The 14,379-nt window shown below is 41.7% G+C and overlaps 1 protein-coding gene across 2 annotated transcripts in view; it reads right to left on the bottom strand.

Annotated features, from left to right (window-relative positions):
• The window catches only part of nsun6 (NOP2/Sun RNA methyltransferase 6), a 40,388-nt gene extending 26,201 nt beyond the window's left edge, over positions 1 to 14,187 (bottom strand). The window contains exons 1-6 of one of the 2 annotated variants that reach the window (XM_078538385.1): positions 13,804 to 14,187; positions 11,109 to 11,221; positions 8,125 to 8,280; positions 4,921 to 5,009; positions 4,481 to 4,590; positions 244 to 397 (exon numbers count right to left, since the gene is read on the bottom strand). In XM_078538385.1, coding sequence (XP_078394511.1) covers positions 244 to 397; positions 4,481 to 4,590; positions 4,921 to 5,009; positions 8,125 to 8,280; positions 11,109 to 11,186 — 587 coding nt within the window. In that variant the 5' untranslated portion in view covers positions 11,187 to 11,221; positions 13,804 to 14,187. The remainder of the gene's footprint in view (positions 1 to 243; positions 398 to 4,480; positions 4,591 to 4,920; positions 5,010 to 8,124; positions 8,281 to 11,108; positions 11,222 to 13,803) is intronic. The other variant, XM_078538386.1, reaches the window with a different exon arrangement.
• Between the last annotated feature and the right edge of the window lie 192 nt (positions 14,188 to 14,379).

The raw sequence follows: 14,379 nt of genomic DNA, 5'->3' as shown, positions 1-14,379 counted from the left end.
AAGCTAAAGCTCTTCAAAACAATTCACATAACATATGCATCCCAAATGTCAGATCTATTTGTTGAGCGATTACAAAATTTATTTGAGGAGAGCCTGGACATAGAACATTTAAGGAGTGTAGCACATTATAATTTAACAAGCATCATGACAAGGTTAATATCAGTGTTGGTTCTGACACAAACGTTTATTTTGGAATTAATATCAATGACATGTAAAACCACACAATATTACCAAAATATTTACCTTAAAATGTAGTTTGAGCAAAATATTTCATTGCGGCTTAATTCAGCAATTCCATTCCCTACAAATGCTTTTGGTCCCATGAATTCTACTGCACCCCTTTTACATTTGCCACAAATATCTGAATATACAGAAACTGCATCACCAGCTTTCATAACTGAAACAAAGAAAGAGAATTTTCACTTTGTATTGTCTACATACTTTCTGGAGAAATAAATGAAAAATACAATGTAAAACCTAGGATTAAGGCCAGAATATTAGATTTTAGTGGATGATACAAAAACACGATCAAAGAATATTTTTCAATTAATTATCAAGTAATGGTTAGATCACACACTGGGCAGATAGACCTGCTCGCAGCTGTGGGGGGGAGGGATGGGCCAGCAGTAGGTTGAAACCTGTTTGATTCATTAGTGGGTTTACCATGGTTGTTTAACTCAACCATGGCGTTAGCAGCCCACTTTTCGTTTTCCCGAACAATACCAGAGTGCAGGTGGAATGATGACCTGCACTTGTTGAATAGAAGCCTCTGTATTTAAAGGGGCCCTGGCAGGGATCAGAATGGCTGCATCCAACAATCCCTCTGAAGCCAGAAGAAAGAAGGAGGGCGACAAGAAGATATGAGAAGGTTGACCCCGCCTGCACACCCCACCCCCAACCCCACCACTCTTCCCTGGAGGTCACGCTTCAAGAGGTGAGAGGCAGAAGGGAAGCACTGTTTTCAGCAAACAATGGGTCCATCGCCCCATGCAAGGTGACATGACTGGAGGTCACGGAGGTACTGAGCAGCAGGAGTGTGGTCCCTCACTGGATGCAGTGCTGCAAAAGGTTTAGCGACCTAATAAGGGAACGAAAAGGGAGTGGCGTAACACTCCCTCCTACACAGCCCTCCTTTTTTTTTATTCATTCATGGGATGTGGGAGCCAGCATTTATTGTCCAGAAGGCATTTAAAAGTCAACCATATTTCTGGGGTTCTGGAGTCACATGTAGGCCAGACCAGGTAAGGACACCAGATTTCCTTCCCTAAGGACATTAGTGAACTAGATGGGATTTTACGACAATGGTTTCATGGGCATCATTAGACTTTTTATTGACTTCGAGTTCCACCATCTGCCATGGGATTCAAACTCAGGTCCCCAGAGTATTACCCTGGGTCTCTGGATTACCAGTCCAGTAACAATACTACTAGACCACCACCTCCCCATATAATCAAAGTTTCCCATTATAACCACTCCATAATTCTTGCATCTCTCTGCAATTTTAATTCAAATTCCACCATCTACCATGACGGGATTCGAACCGGTGTCCCCAGGGCATTACTCTAAATCTCTAGATTACTAATCCAGAGCAATACTACACCACAACACACTTTCAGCTCCACTCATTCTTCTCTCTCCAGGCACCTCTTCACATCTCCATCTGAATAGCCAAAACTCTCACTCATACTCACCCTCATCTTATTGACATCTCACACCATCCCTCACAGTTGTCCTCCACAAATGTTCTCATTCATCCTTTCCACACAATCAGTTTTCTCTCATTGCAGAAGAGAACGTACAATTCCAAGGAGGGGCAGAGAACCAGGAATGAACCTGCAGTCGTTGCCACACTGACCGTTGCAGAGACTAGGCTGTAGGCATTGGCAGTGTGTTACAGTCCATGGGGATAGGCAATGGAGAGATGGGTTCTGCCAGATATCTAGTGATGCATTAAATTATCACAGTGCCAACTGGCACACGACGCTCAATCATGAATTGATATCACCACTATCTAGAATGTTATGATATACACTATGCGGACTTTGAAGTCTTTCCTATATCAGAGGAGCAGCAGCAGGAGGATGCTGAGGAGTTCTCAGGAGAGACCACACACTCCAAGAATGCACAATCACATGACTCATACCCATCCTCCACCAGTACAGATACACACACCTCTGTGGATACTGCATTAGAGATAAATAGGTTGTCACATGGTGAGGCACACATCATATGTGAGCAGGAGCTGGTGCTGGAGACAAAGCACTGGAGAGTTTCTGTTGGACGACACAAGACAGTCCAAGCTCAGCTCACATGTAGATGCTGAGACATCCACAAAAAAACTTTTGGAGCAGCAACAGGAGTGTGTGCACTTTTGTCAGCATTTCCAGATGCAGTATGCATCCTTGCAGAAAGGTTGAAGTCCATCACAAGCATGAATGCCATGGGACAGAATTTTCTGCTCGGTGTGCACGCTCGAGCGTGAAAATAGTGCGTGATGACGTCAGATGAGCATCCCAACTTCATCGCGCACTCGCGCAATATTTCGTCGGTGGGCACGTGCAAGAGCTGGCAGCAAGCCCGCCGACAATTAAGAGGCCTATTAAGGCCATTAAAGTATTAATTGCGGGAGGTTAGTGGGTGTGCGAATTGGCCAGGGGGCCTTTGCATTTTTGAGGAAATCTCATCCACGGGCGGGATGAGGTTTCTGATATTACTTTTAAAAAAATAAAAATGTTTTGACATAACTTTTGTGTTTATGTTCATGTGAATGAGTCCTACGTGGGGACATTTTTTTAGATTTTCAAAATCTTTATTTCTGATTTTACAATTCTCAGCTCCCTGAGGCAGTTCTCTGCCTTCAGGGAGCTTTCAGTGCGCGCTCCCCAGCGCCTGCGCAGACTTCAGCACTCGCCCTCTTCCTGCCCTCATCCTGACAGCACTGAGCCTTTCAGTGTGCATTTCACACTGGCTGGCCGTTAATTAAACAACCAGCATGAAATCATGGTTGGGGGCAGCAAACCGTTCCCGGCCTTTCCCGGGCCCGCCTACTGCACCTGCCCGATGACCCCTAAATTCTGCCCATGATGTTTCAGGCATACCTTCAGATGTCCACCTGCATGGAGAATCCAAGGCAGCAGGCCATTGAGTGCATGTTGGCCTAGACCAATGGCCTGCCCACTTTGTCTGCTGCTTTACACAGGATGGAGCACAGGATTGGTAGGTCAACATCTCACTGAAATGCAACAGTGCTATCCTGTTCTTGGCTAGCAGGGAGGTGGGCCATGTGAGGGAAGATAAAGAAAGGGCAAGTGGTAGTGCGGACTTTTCAAGGCCCTCCTATTTCTTGATCCTTGTCCCCCATCTGAACCACCACCTACCCCCCAACCATAGCCCCACATGCTGCCTCCTACACCTATCACAAGTGCAAGTGGAGAAGTCTTTGGTGTGGCCCTCACATGCTTTAAAACCTGCAGATGTTGCCACAGGCATCTCATGTGTCACAGCATGGGAATGAGCTGCCTGTCTTCAGCTCTGCTGATGTCATGGGGTGGCATCATGTAGGAGTAATAGGAAGCGGATGAGAAAGATGTAACAGTTGCACAAGGGATTGACTTAGGCATGTATAAAGATCTTTATGGCATTATATTCATACCTATTTCAACAAAACAAACAATTTGAACTTCTCATTCTCCTGCCCTTGACTTTGTTGCATCCCTAATTCTGGCTGGACAGTAACATTCAGGTGAATGGTATAACCAGACTGGAAGATGAGGAAAGGCTGTGAATGTAACTGTAGGAACTTTGGCTGTAGGATTGAAATGTGTTGTGCTGGGGGCTAGATTTGCAATGCCATTTGGCCTCACTCACTCACTTCCAAAGTCATCTAAAATTTGATATATCCAATTATCCATTTTATGAGCATATTAAAGCTGCTACATAGTACGTGCAAAATGCTAGAAATTAATGGATCTAAATTGAATTTTATCAATTTCAAGCAAATAGTAGAAGAACAATTTGTTCTAACTTATAACTGTTATCCAAAACTTTGGGGGCAAAATGGGTGACAAAAGCTTGCAAAGTGACATTTTAGGTTCATCATCAAGTAGCTATAACCAGTGATCTCTGATAGCTAAGTGAGTAAATACATAATGTGGTATGGCACTAAAGCATAAAGATGGTAGATAAAACTTATGCAGAGTTAACTAATCTCAATCAGAATTGCATTGAGATCAGTAATATTAGTTTCAGCACTCCCAGGCTGCAGAAACTGGCCAGTATTCCTGTCCCATTTTCCATTGAATGGCTTCTGCAGCAAATGTGGTCACAGAGACTAGTAAAGCCCAGGGCCAGCTGTAACACTCCCAAAAATTAAACAAGCCAGTGGTAGTCACTTCAGGTGAGGTACCAAGCCATGCACTTCAGAATAAAAATAATTGCCTTCAGGGAGGAGCAGCAAGATGAAATAAACAATACAACTCACATTTTGGAGCTGACAGTATGCCAGGAATAAAAACATGTGCTCCACGAAGAACAGCATTCCCACATTGTGCTCCCACAATCACTTCAATGGAATGTCTCTGTAGATTTAACCTGGAAATAGGAAATAACAGGTTTCAAGCAAAGTTCCTGAACTACATAACACTGAATTAAATTCCTTTCCTTCCACTGTTATACACTTTACAATTTATTTAAAAAGGTATATTGTTTAAAATAATCATTTTTTTTTAAAAAATGGATCATAGATAACAAACAGCAATGCAAACAAAAGGTGGGCGAGGAAGCGAGAAAGGCACGGGGTGGGGTGGGAGGGAGCAAGAGGGGCATGGGGTGGAGTGGGAGGGAACGAGAGAGGGAGAGGGGAATAGAGAAGGAACAATGCCAAACGGACTTAAATTCCTTTCTATAATCATATATCCATACCTAGGACCAAGAACTGGAATTACAAGAGCATCTGGAAGCTCCGGATGTTCTAACACTGGAATATCGCTCATAGGCCATCCTTTAAACTGCTGTAAATTAAGTAATACAAAAGGTGGCATTTTGGTAAAAGTCAAGCATCATAGTCACCAAAACATGCTTAATGTTAGAAATACATACAATTTAGGAAAAAAGATGTCGAACTTTGGATATTTCCTGAAAGCTTCAATGAATTAGACTCAAATAAGCCTCACCCACTAATTTAGTTACCTCTTCACAAGCAATTTCAGCATGCTTCTAAAACTGCATTCGTTGTTTTTGGCTTCTTCTGCTCTATTGCTTAGTACTGAATAGTATCTCATATATTGCTCCATATTCCCTACTTCTGAAGTACAGTGTAGTGCAATACATCAGATTTACGATAACAGCTGCTTGTTTTTAACATTCTCTCCAATGCTTCCAAGCTTCAGCTTGTATCTTCCTGAAAAAGTAGTAGTTCAATTTAAAAAACATTAACACTTCTGAAAAAAAAAATGAAGATTCATTACTTTTCTGCTTGATCTGAAATACTGTAGAACCATGCACATTTATAATACTGCCATTTGGCTCATAAAATCCCTGCATTTTCCTCAACTATTCCCTCGGGCAAAGTATTTCAAGCCGCCAAACATTTTGCTTCAAGAAATTTCACCTAACCTCTCTCCACACTCTTAGTCATGATTTTAAATTGATGCCTCCTCATCACTGGTCTCTCAAAGAAATCATCTTCCTGATTTACCATTAAAAAATTCTTCAGAATTTAAAAGAAACACTGCTGAAATCCTCTCATTCATCTCTGTTCCAATGCTCCTGTATCTCAAGTCTCTCTGCATAACATAATCTTGATGAAATTTAAAGACAGCAAAAATAATGCTAATTTTACAATGGGGCACCCAAAACTGCACATAGTTCTCCAACCATGGCCTGACCATTGTCTGGTCCCAATAAATATCTCTTTGCTCTTGTACTGGTTTCCCCTATTACAAAATCTAAAATAGTACTGGCTTTTCCAAGTTTACATACCTCTATACATGCTTTCAAGGAATTATAAAATTATACCACTGGGTTTTCTGTTCCTTTCAGCATTCTATTTAATTTATAATTGCATTCCTTGCTTTTCCACTCCAAATACTTGCTAGCCTTGTAAATTAGGTGGTATTGATGTCTCCAGAACTCAGACTCATGTAACAAGCTGGCTTGAGAGTCACGAACAGCCAGTGGCTATACAGACATTGCTACTGAAAATACAGGCTTCCTGGCCATCAGTAGGCTGATCACCTCAGCCCAGTTGTTAATAGGTACCTAAAACAACACTGAAAATTACAACTTTAAAAATATGCACAGCCTTGAATTCCCCCTATTTTGCTGCCCCTACAATTCTACAATATAAATGAGGCATATTTCACAACAGTGGAATTCTCAAACAGAAATTGTTTTTTGTTGCTTTAATACAACATTGAATTATGCTCTGAAAACATAAAATAGGATGTTTTTAAATGAAAAAAATTAGCATTTGTAATTTGGGCAAATTAATTATGAGAAAGCTGGAGTCTGTTTGTCTCTAAGTATAGTGCAGTCATACTGCAACGAGCCAACTGTTTAAGCCAAGGAAAGCAAATAATCCAAACTGGTCCAGACTGCACTTATTAACTTCACTTCTGGATTACTCTTTTTCCAGTCTCAATAAATTGCAGGGATATTGGAGAGAAAGAAAACAGGGGAGTGGGATTACGTGAGCAGCTTTTTCAAACGACTGGCATAGGCACGATGTACTGAATGACCTCCTTCTGGAATGTATGATTCCATGATCTTCAATGTCCCCCACAAAGCCTGAATTTCCCAAATCACCCCCGCAGCTCATAATCTTGAGCATTTATAGCTCAATGATTTATGTGCAAATGCATGAAAATGAAATGAACAGGTTACTTAAATGCAAAAATATCCAGTTGCCATAGTTTTCAGCCTCTACTATTCCAATGCGGAAGCAGCAGTTAAGCAAGCATTATACTGAGGTCTCAATTCATTTCATGGTAGAATACATTCAAATAAAGCTTCACATTACAGACAGACAATTAATATTTAGCTTTTCAAAATCTCTCTGTAAAACAGAATGGTTAGTGTTCTGAGGGTACAATATGCTTCCAGGCAATTTTTAAGCTTTTCAATCTACTGATATTCATGACTGACCCAGATGTATGCTGAAAATGAAGAGTTACATTTTTCAGTTAAGCAGTTTTGTCATTTATTTCAGAGGTTTGCAACTGATGCATTTTTTGCTTTGTTTTTTGCTGGCAAGTCAAATAAGTCAAAACAATGCAAAGGTTTGCAAAAAATGCTTCTTTCTGACTTGTGTAGACTTTAAAATGTGCATGTAATCATAAAAAAAATTATTGGTTTTCACTTGCAGTTTTTCAACATTACCCACTGTTTGACAGATACAGTTCATCAATAAAAACGACTTCCAGTGCAGCAAATATATTAATAATTAGTCATTCCCAATTTCCTAAAAGATAGCAAGTAATTTCCTCAGTCTGCAACTGTTTCTCACAATTAGCAAAATACATTGCAACAGTGTGTGTCAACTCTCCCTCTGATGCTTACAACTGCTTAGAATGTGTGCGGATGGGCAAAAAAAACTTGTTTGGGAAATTGGAAAGAATATACATCAAACCATCCTGTGATATAAAATGCCAGTGGTGCGCCATCAGGTCACTATAGTATACAGTTCTGCTCAAGCTAGTAAACTTTACTATGAGATTTAATTTCAACATGATGACTTAAAAAAAAAGTTTTAAAATTTATTTCATTCTAGTTCTTTTTAAAATAGTTTTGGAGTTTAATTATTTCTCACCCAAGGTTGTCATATTATTTGTCACAGTAACATATATGGTAAAGGTACTCAATGAAAATAAATTACTTTGTCACTGCCAAACTTCATAATTCAACAACTTAAAAAGAATAACTCACTGGTAACGTTTTAATAAATTAATCACGGTCTTGTTCCGAATCACATATTGTGATTAAATTCAACTTGCCAATTAATGCATTACATTCAGACAAAACATTATACACATATAAATTAAGAGGCCAGCAAGACCTAGTTAGCCTGGTGAAGTCACATTACAATTTGACATCTTTAAAATATGAACAAACTGAACCAGAGCAAACCTTCTGGATCTCTTCAGTCACCAGTTTTTTAATATGGTCAGTGGAGGCTGCACAAGTATTGACCCTGATGCTTGTGAAAGCTGGAGGATGCGATAAACGGCTTAAAAGGGCTTCAAATTTCAACTCCGACTGTTCAGATCCCAAAGCTGCCAAAAGCTAAAAACAATGTTTATTCTTAAAAAAATAATTTATAATAGCACAGTTAAACAGTGCAGTAAAGTCTGGTTTTTTGGTTGCATCAAATAAGCAATTATAGAACTTAATATGCTTGGAATTATAGGCCCGAAGTCTGTCGAAAACTCAGCAAACTATCAGTGTGCGCCATTATTACCCCTCTGATTCTGATTGAACTTCAGGATTCAACCAGAGTACAGATAAATGCAGAAATCCTGTCATTGCAGTCTGTCATTCACTGCTCTGCCACATTGTGGGCCTCCCAAGAGCTAGCAATCAGTCAATTTGATGACTGCTTCACCTTTTCACTCTGATATCGCTGTCAAAAACCCCACGAAATGTTAAACCTCGTTCACTGATCTGTCATCGGTGGTCCTTCGGAATCGAGGATGACGTCCGTCAGGTTTGGTGAGATTTCAGATGACTGAGGAGCCCAATTCTGGATCCACATGTTCTTCTGCAGTGGAGGCACATTGTTGCATAGGGGAGTGGAAATCGCAACCCCGGGTTGACTTCCTTCTCCTTCCTCTGGCGCCGGCATTCCGCCTCGCTGTCGAGTCACTGAGCCTCAAAGTGGTTTGCGTCTGGATGGACCAGATGGTGCTATGCCGTGTGAACAGCAGCATCCACCTCCCAGTCAGTGGTATTAATGTCTCCATGTTTTAGGGCAAACTTGAGCTTATACCTTTTTCTTCGGTTGCCCTTGGAGCGTAGGCCAACGGAGAGATGTGAGAGGAGAACCTGCCGAGGGAGGCGGTTTTTGGGCATCTAGACGCAACGGCCCATCCATTGGACTGATGTGTAACTGGGTTTTTAAATGATGATCTAAGTAATATTTACAACCAAATCAGCTGGTTCTGAAAAAATGTGGAATGTTGTTAAATTCCACCATTATAATCACTTACCAATTCATTCAACTAGATGTTTTAAATAATTTTTCTGTAGTTTGTTCATATTTCAGCTTCTACCTTAACCCCTTGTATATGTCCAATTTTTCTTTTACCCTAAAATTTTTCAAAAATGATTTAATCATTTTAATTCCTGGTTTGCCATCTGCAAAAATTCTTTAATGGGATCGGCTGCTTAGATATCATCAAACTATCATTGCAGCTTGACGCTGGGAAACCCCATTAAACAATGCTATAATCCACTGCAATTTGAGAGAGGTAAAGCTCTTACTGCAGAGATCACTAGATCTCTCAGTGTAGCTTTCTGGGGCAGTGGGGGGCGGGAGGGGGGGAGGTGGGAATCAACAGCAATCACAGTCACTTTGTTGCTGACTGCAAATTACGGGCCATAAATATAAATCTCCACATCATTCAATTCATAACATTTTAAAGAAAGGTCATATACAATGAATAGAAAATAAGTACACTTCAGCAACAAAAAATCAACAATGTCTTACAACACAAAACCAAATTAAAAAGTAACAACAACAAAAATATCTGGAAAAACTCAGCAGGTCTGACAGCATCTGCGGAGAGGAACACAGTTAACATTTCGAGTCCGTATGACTCTTCAACAGAACTAAGGAAATATAGAAATGAGGTGAAATATAAGCTGGTTGAGGGGGGTGGGACAGGTAGAGCTGGCTAGAGGGCCAGTGATAGGTGGAGGCAAAGAAGAGATTGCCAAAGATGTCATAGACAAAAGATGTCATTAAAAGTGTGAAATCTAAAAGTCTATGACATCTTTGGCAATCTCTTCTTTGCCCCCACCTATCACTAGCCCTCTATCCAGCTCTACCTGTCCCACCCCCCTCAACCAGTTTATATTTCACCTAATTTCTATGTTTCCTTAGTTCTGATGAAGAGTCATACAGACTTGAAATGTTAACTGTATTCTGCTCCGCAGATGCTGTCAGACCTGCTGAGTTTTTCCAGCTATTTTTGTTTTTGTTTCAGATTTCCAGCATTCGCAGTATTTTGCTTTTATTAAAAAGTAACAATTTGTGCATGATAAGTTCTTGCAAACAGCCAAATGACCAGATAATCTGTTGGTTGAGGAACAAACATTGACCAAGGCACTAGGAGAACTCTGTTCTCTTTTCTAATAGTATCTTGGGATCTTTTATGTTCACTTGAACAGACAACATATGGCCTTGGTTTAATGCCTCATCTGAAAGATAGCGGGGTGAAATCAGGCTTTGTAGCAAACATTTTTTGAGTGCACTACAAAAAATGGTATCTGTAATACACACACACACTCCTGATGTGAAGTGCACTGGATGCCAATTTGTAAAGGGCTTGGCACGTGGGAATTTAATTTCACCTGCAGCATGTACAGCAGGCAGATTGTGACATCATGGCACCACGCTTCAGCCTACACCTGCTCTTAACCTCACATAGTGAAACATACTTTTAATGACAGTGTGGAGGAATCGGAGAGAAATTTTTTCTCTCAAGAGGGTTGTGAATCTTTGGGACTCTGCTCCCCAGAGAGCAGTGGAAGCAAGGTCAATGAATGTTTTTAAGGTAGATAAGATTCTTGACTAACAAGGGCATCAAAGGTTAGTGGGGGTAGGTGTAATGTGGAGTTGAGATCACAATCAGATCAGCCATGATAGTATTGAATGGCAGAGCATGCTCAAGGGGCCGAATGGCCCACTGCCCCCAATTTGTATGTTCGCATAACATTTGCTTAAAGAAATCTAGGGATAAAAATTATTTCATAAAAATGATTTTGAACACTTGGGTTCCAATTTATTGATTGCTTTCTACATTACTAAGAACTTCGACAATTGCTACTATCTAAACATTTGCATAGTAACCCATGTCATTGAGTCCAAGCATTATTACTTAAATCATTACCTCTTTGTTTTTAAAGACACTTTGGAGGTATGCCTCCACCTCTGGCTTCAGAGAAATTTTGGGGAATACAGAGGCCATTTTTCTTTATTCAGTAATCTCACAACCCAAGTTCACTGAAATAAAATGACAAACACAACAGATCATTACTGCACAAAAATCTGCAGCATATTCAAGAATACAGGGTTCATTTCATTGCAGGGTGTTAGTACCCATGTGCTAGATGGGTTGTGCTATCTAATTTGTTGACAATAAAAAGACACTGGCGTAAATCAGAGGTGCCAATCTTAACGTGCATCTGGCTTTTATATGAATGATTGTTTAGGCACCTGAATTCCAGAGGTGAGGCGAGAATGACTGCCCTTGACATCAAGGAGCCCTAGCTAAACTGGAGTCAATGGGAATCAGGGGGAAAACTCTTCATTGGTTGGAGTCATACCTAGCACAAAGGAAGATGGTTGTGGTTGTTGTCCTGGAGCTGAGACATCACTGCAGGAGTTCCTCAGGGTAGTGTCCTAGGCCCAACTATTTTCATCTGCTTTATCAATTACCTTCCCTCCATCATAGGGTCAGAAGTGGGGATGTTCACTGATGATTACACAGGCCTCAGCTACTGAAGCTGACCGAGTGCTGTGCTAAAGTGCTACTAGAGTAGTCCGTGCCCTCATGCAGCAAGACTTGGACAACTTCCAGGCTTTGTTCATGCTACATAAGTCCCAGGCAATGACCTTGACCAATGAAAAAAGATTCTCTCTTGGCATTCAACAGCATTACCATCATTGAATCCTCCACTCAACATCCTGCGGGTTACCACTGACCAGAAACTTAACTAGGCCAGCCATTTAGATACTGTGGCAACAAGAGTAGGTCAGAGACAGAGAAATCTGCAGCGAATAACTCACCCAAAGCCTGTCCATCATCTACAAGACACAAGTCAAGAGTGTTATGGAATGCCCTCCACTTGCCTGGATGAGTGCAGCTCCAACAGAACTCAAGAAACTTGACACCGTCCAGGACAACGCAGCCTGCTAGATTGGCACCCCATCCACAAACATTCAATCCCTCCACCACTGATAAACAGTGTCAGCAGTGTGTACCATCTACAAGCAGAAGCTTACCAAGGCTCCTTGGACAGCACCTCCCAAACCCACGACCACTACCATCTAGAAGGACAAGGGCAGCAGACACATGGAAACACCACCACCTGCAAGCTCCCCTCCAAGCCACACACCATCCTGACTTGGGACTTTAGGTTGATGGTTCCTTCGCTGTCACTGGGTCAAAATCCTGGAACTCCCTCTCTAACAGCACTGTGGGTGTACCTACACCACAAAGACTGCTACGGTTCAAGGCGGTAGCTCACTGCCATCTTCTCAAGGGCAAATAGGGACAGGCAATCAATGCTGGCCTAGCCAACGATACTCAAATCCCATGAATGAATAAAAAAATAGAATTTTGGTTCTGAAAAGTTGAGAAGTTAAAGAGGAAGTTTTTTTCCAGAAAGTTCAAACAACAGCACAGGTGAAAAATATTGAAAAATAAAAATTGAAGACTAGATGAGAGCACAAAATGAAAAGTATAATCAGAAACTTAATATTCAGAGTTTGCAGAAGTGTAAAAATATATTAGTATATAATTGAAGTGTGCACAAGGGTTTAGCTAGGAGAAAATAAAAACCAACAGGCAAAAAACCAAGATTACAACAACTTATCACTGACGTATTTCAATGTAACCAGAAGCATCATAGAGGAAGTCTGCACTGCTCTGTATAGCCATTTATTGTTTTACACAAATACAATAGTAAAGCACAAATAGAGTGTTAAAAATATATTTTATCTCATTTTCCTCTCAATCTTTCTTTCCCTCTTTATTTCACTTGCTGTAGCTTGATTTGGCATTGAATTAAATATTCCAACTGGCGCTTTCTGGTTCAGATTCTACAGTGCTTATAACAGTTCTTCCATCTTGCCTTGTTCATACAGGTGCCAGATGCTTATAGAGGGTGCTGTGCTATCTCCATAGTTGACTGCGAGGAACATCTAAAAATAGCTGGAGAATTACCATCAATGTCGACTCTTGCCATTCCCACACAAATGATTTCCCTCAAGGGACTGTTCTTGGCCTCCTTCCACTTTCCTCCTTAAAACCTACCTCTCTGACCATATTATCCAAAACTCACTCCCCGACTAAATGCACTCCTGGGGCAGGATCTTCAGTTGTATCAGGACCCTGACACCAAGTTGAAATGTAAAGATCCCAGCCACACACCACGTTGGGAGTAGTCACCCTACATCAATTTTGCTTGGATTGGCAAATTAGTGGTCAGAGGCCACACTTGCCATCCAATTGAGGATGGCAGGCTCTGGATACAGCAAGGCCAGTTGGATACCCTCTAGTGCAAGGGATCTGCAGCCTCCTTTTGCAGATGAATAAGTGACAGAGCACCCTCTCAGCACTTTTTGAAACAAATAAATGGCCACCTGTCAGACAGCCCTTATGGCAAAGAAACCCTTCCACAGGGTGGTCTGTGTCTGCAGTTGTGGCAAGGTGGGCAGGAAGGAGCCTCAAAATGATCCTGGAGCACTGCTCCCTCATTCCGTCATCCGGAGATCACCTCCAGGCAGCTGCTGTACCCCTGACACCATGGAGGGGGGGGGGGGGGGGACAAGAGACAGTGGCAAATTGGCCTTTTGCTTACCTTAACAAACTACGCTCCATTTGTGAGCATGTGGCTGTTCCACACCGAATCCAGTCTCCCTGAAAACGGTTCATGGAGGATGGTACCAGAAAACCAGCAACGCGAAATTACATTACATGCCCACCCTACTCCTGGACTTATTCCTAGTACCGCCCCCGGCGCGTTCCCTCTGATACACACACACACTCTTGTTTTCTGTTCACCCTCCACCCCCGTGCAAAGCTGCTACCTCACCACCCACGAAGTACTACTACACCCTCTCTCCAATGCTCATACATACGAATTAGGAACAGGAGTAGGCCATTCTGCCCCTCATTGATGCGGCCTCACGACTTGAAGTCAGAGTCTACACTATTTCCTGTGAGACAAGACCCCTCCCCCTCTAAACAGCGACGGTAAATATTTGACCCATCCCACTACCCGCACCAACCCCGCCCACCACCTCCCCTATTGGTGAACGGCCAGTCCTTACCCATCGAATCCACTCAGTCACATCGCGCCCCCTCCCCCTTCAGCTTTTGATAGACGCGACCGACGGATTCCCCTTGAAAGTTCCGTGTGTCATACACTTTCGTC

This window comes from Cetorhinus maximus, chromosome 3 (genome assembly GCF_964194155.1).
Source record: "Cetorhinus maximus chromosome 3, sCetMax3.hap1.1, whole genome shotgun sequence".
Taxonomy (NCBI): Eukaryota; Metazoa; Chordata; class Chondrichthyes; order Lamniformes; family Cetorhinidae; genus Cetorhinus; species Cetorhinus maximus.
This window is presented reverse-complemented; position numbering and strand designations above follow the sequence as displayed.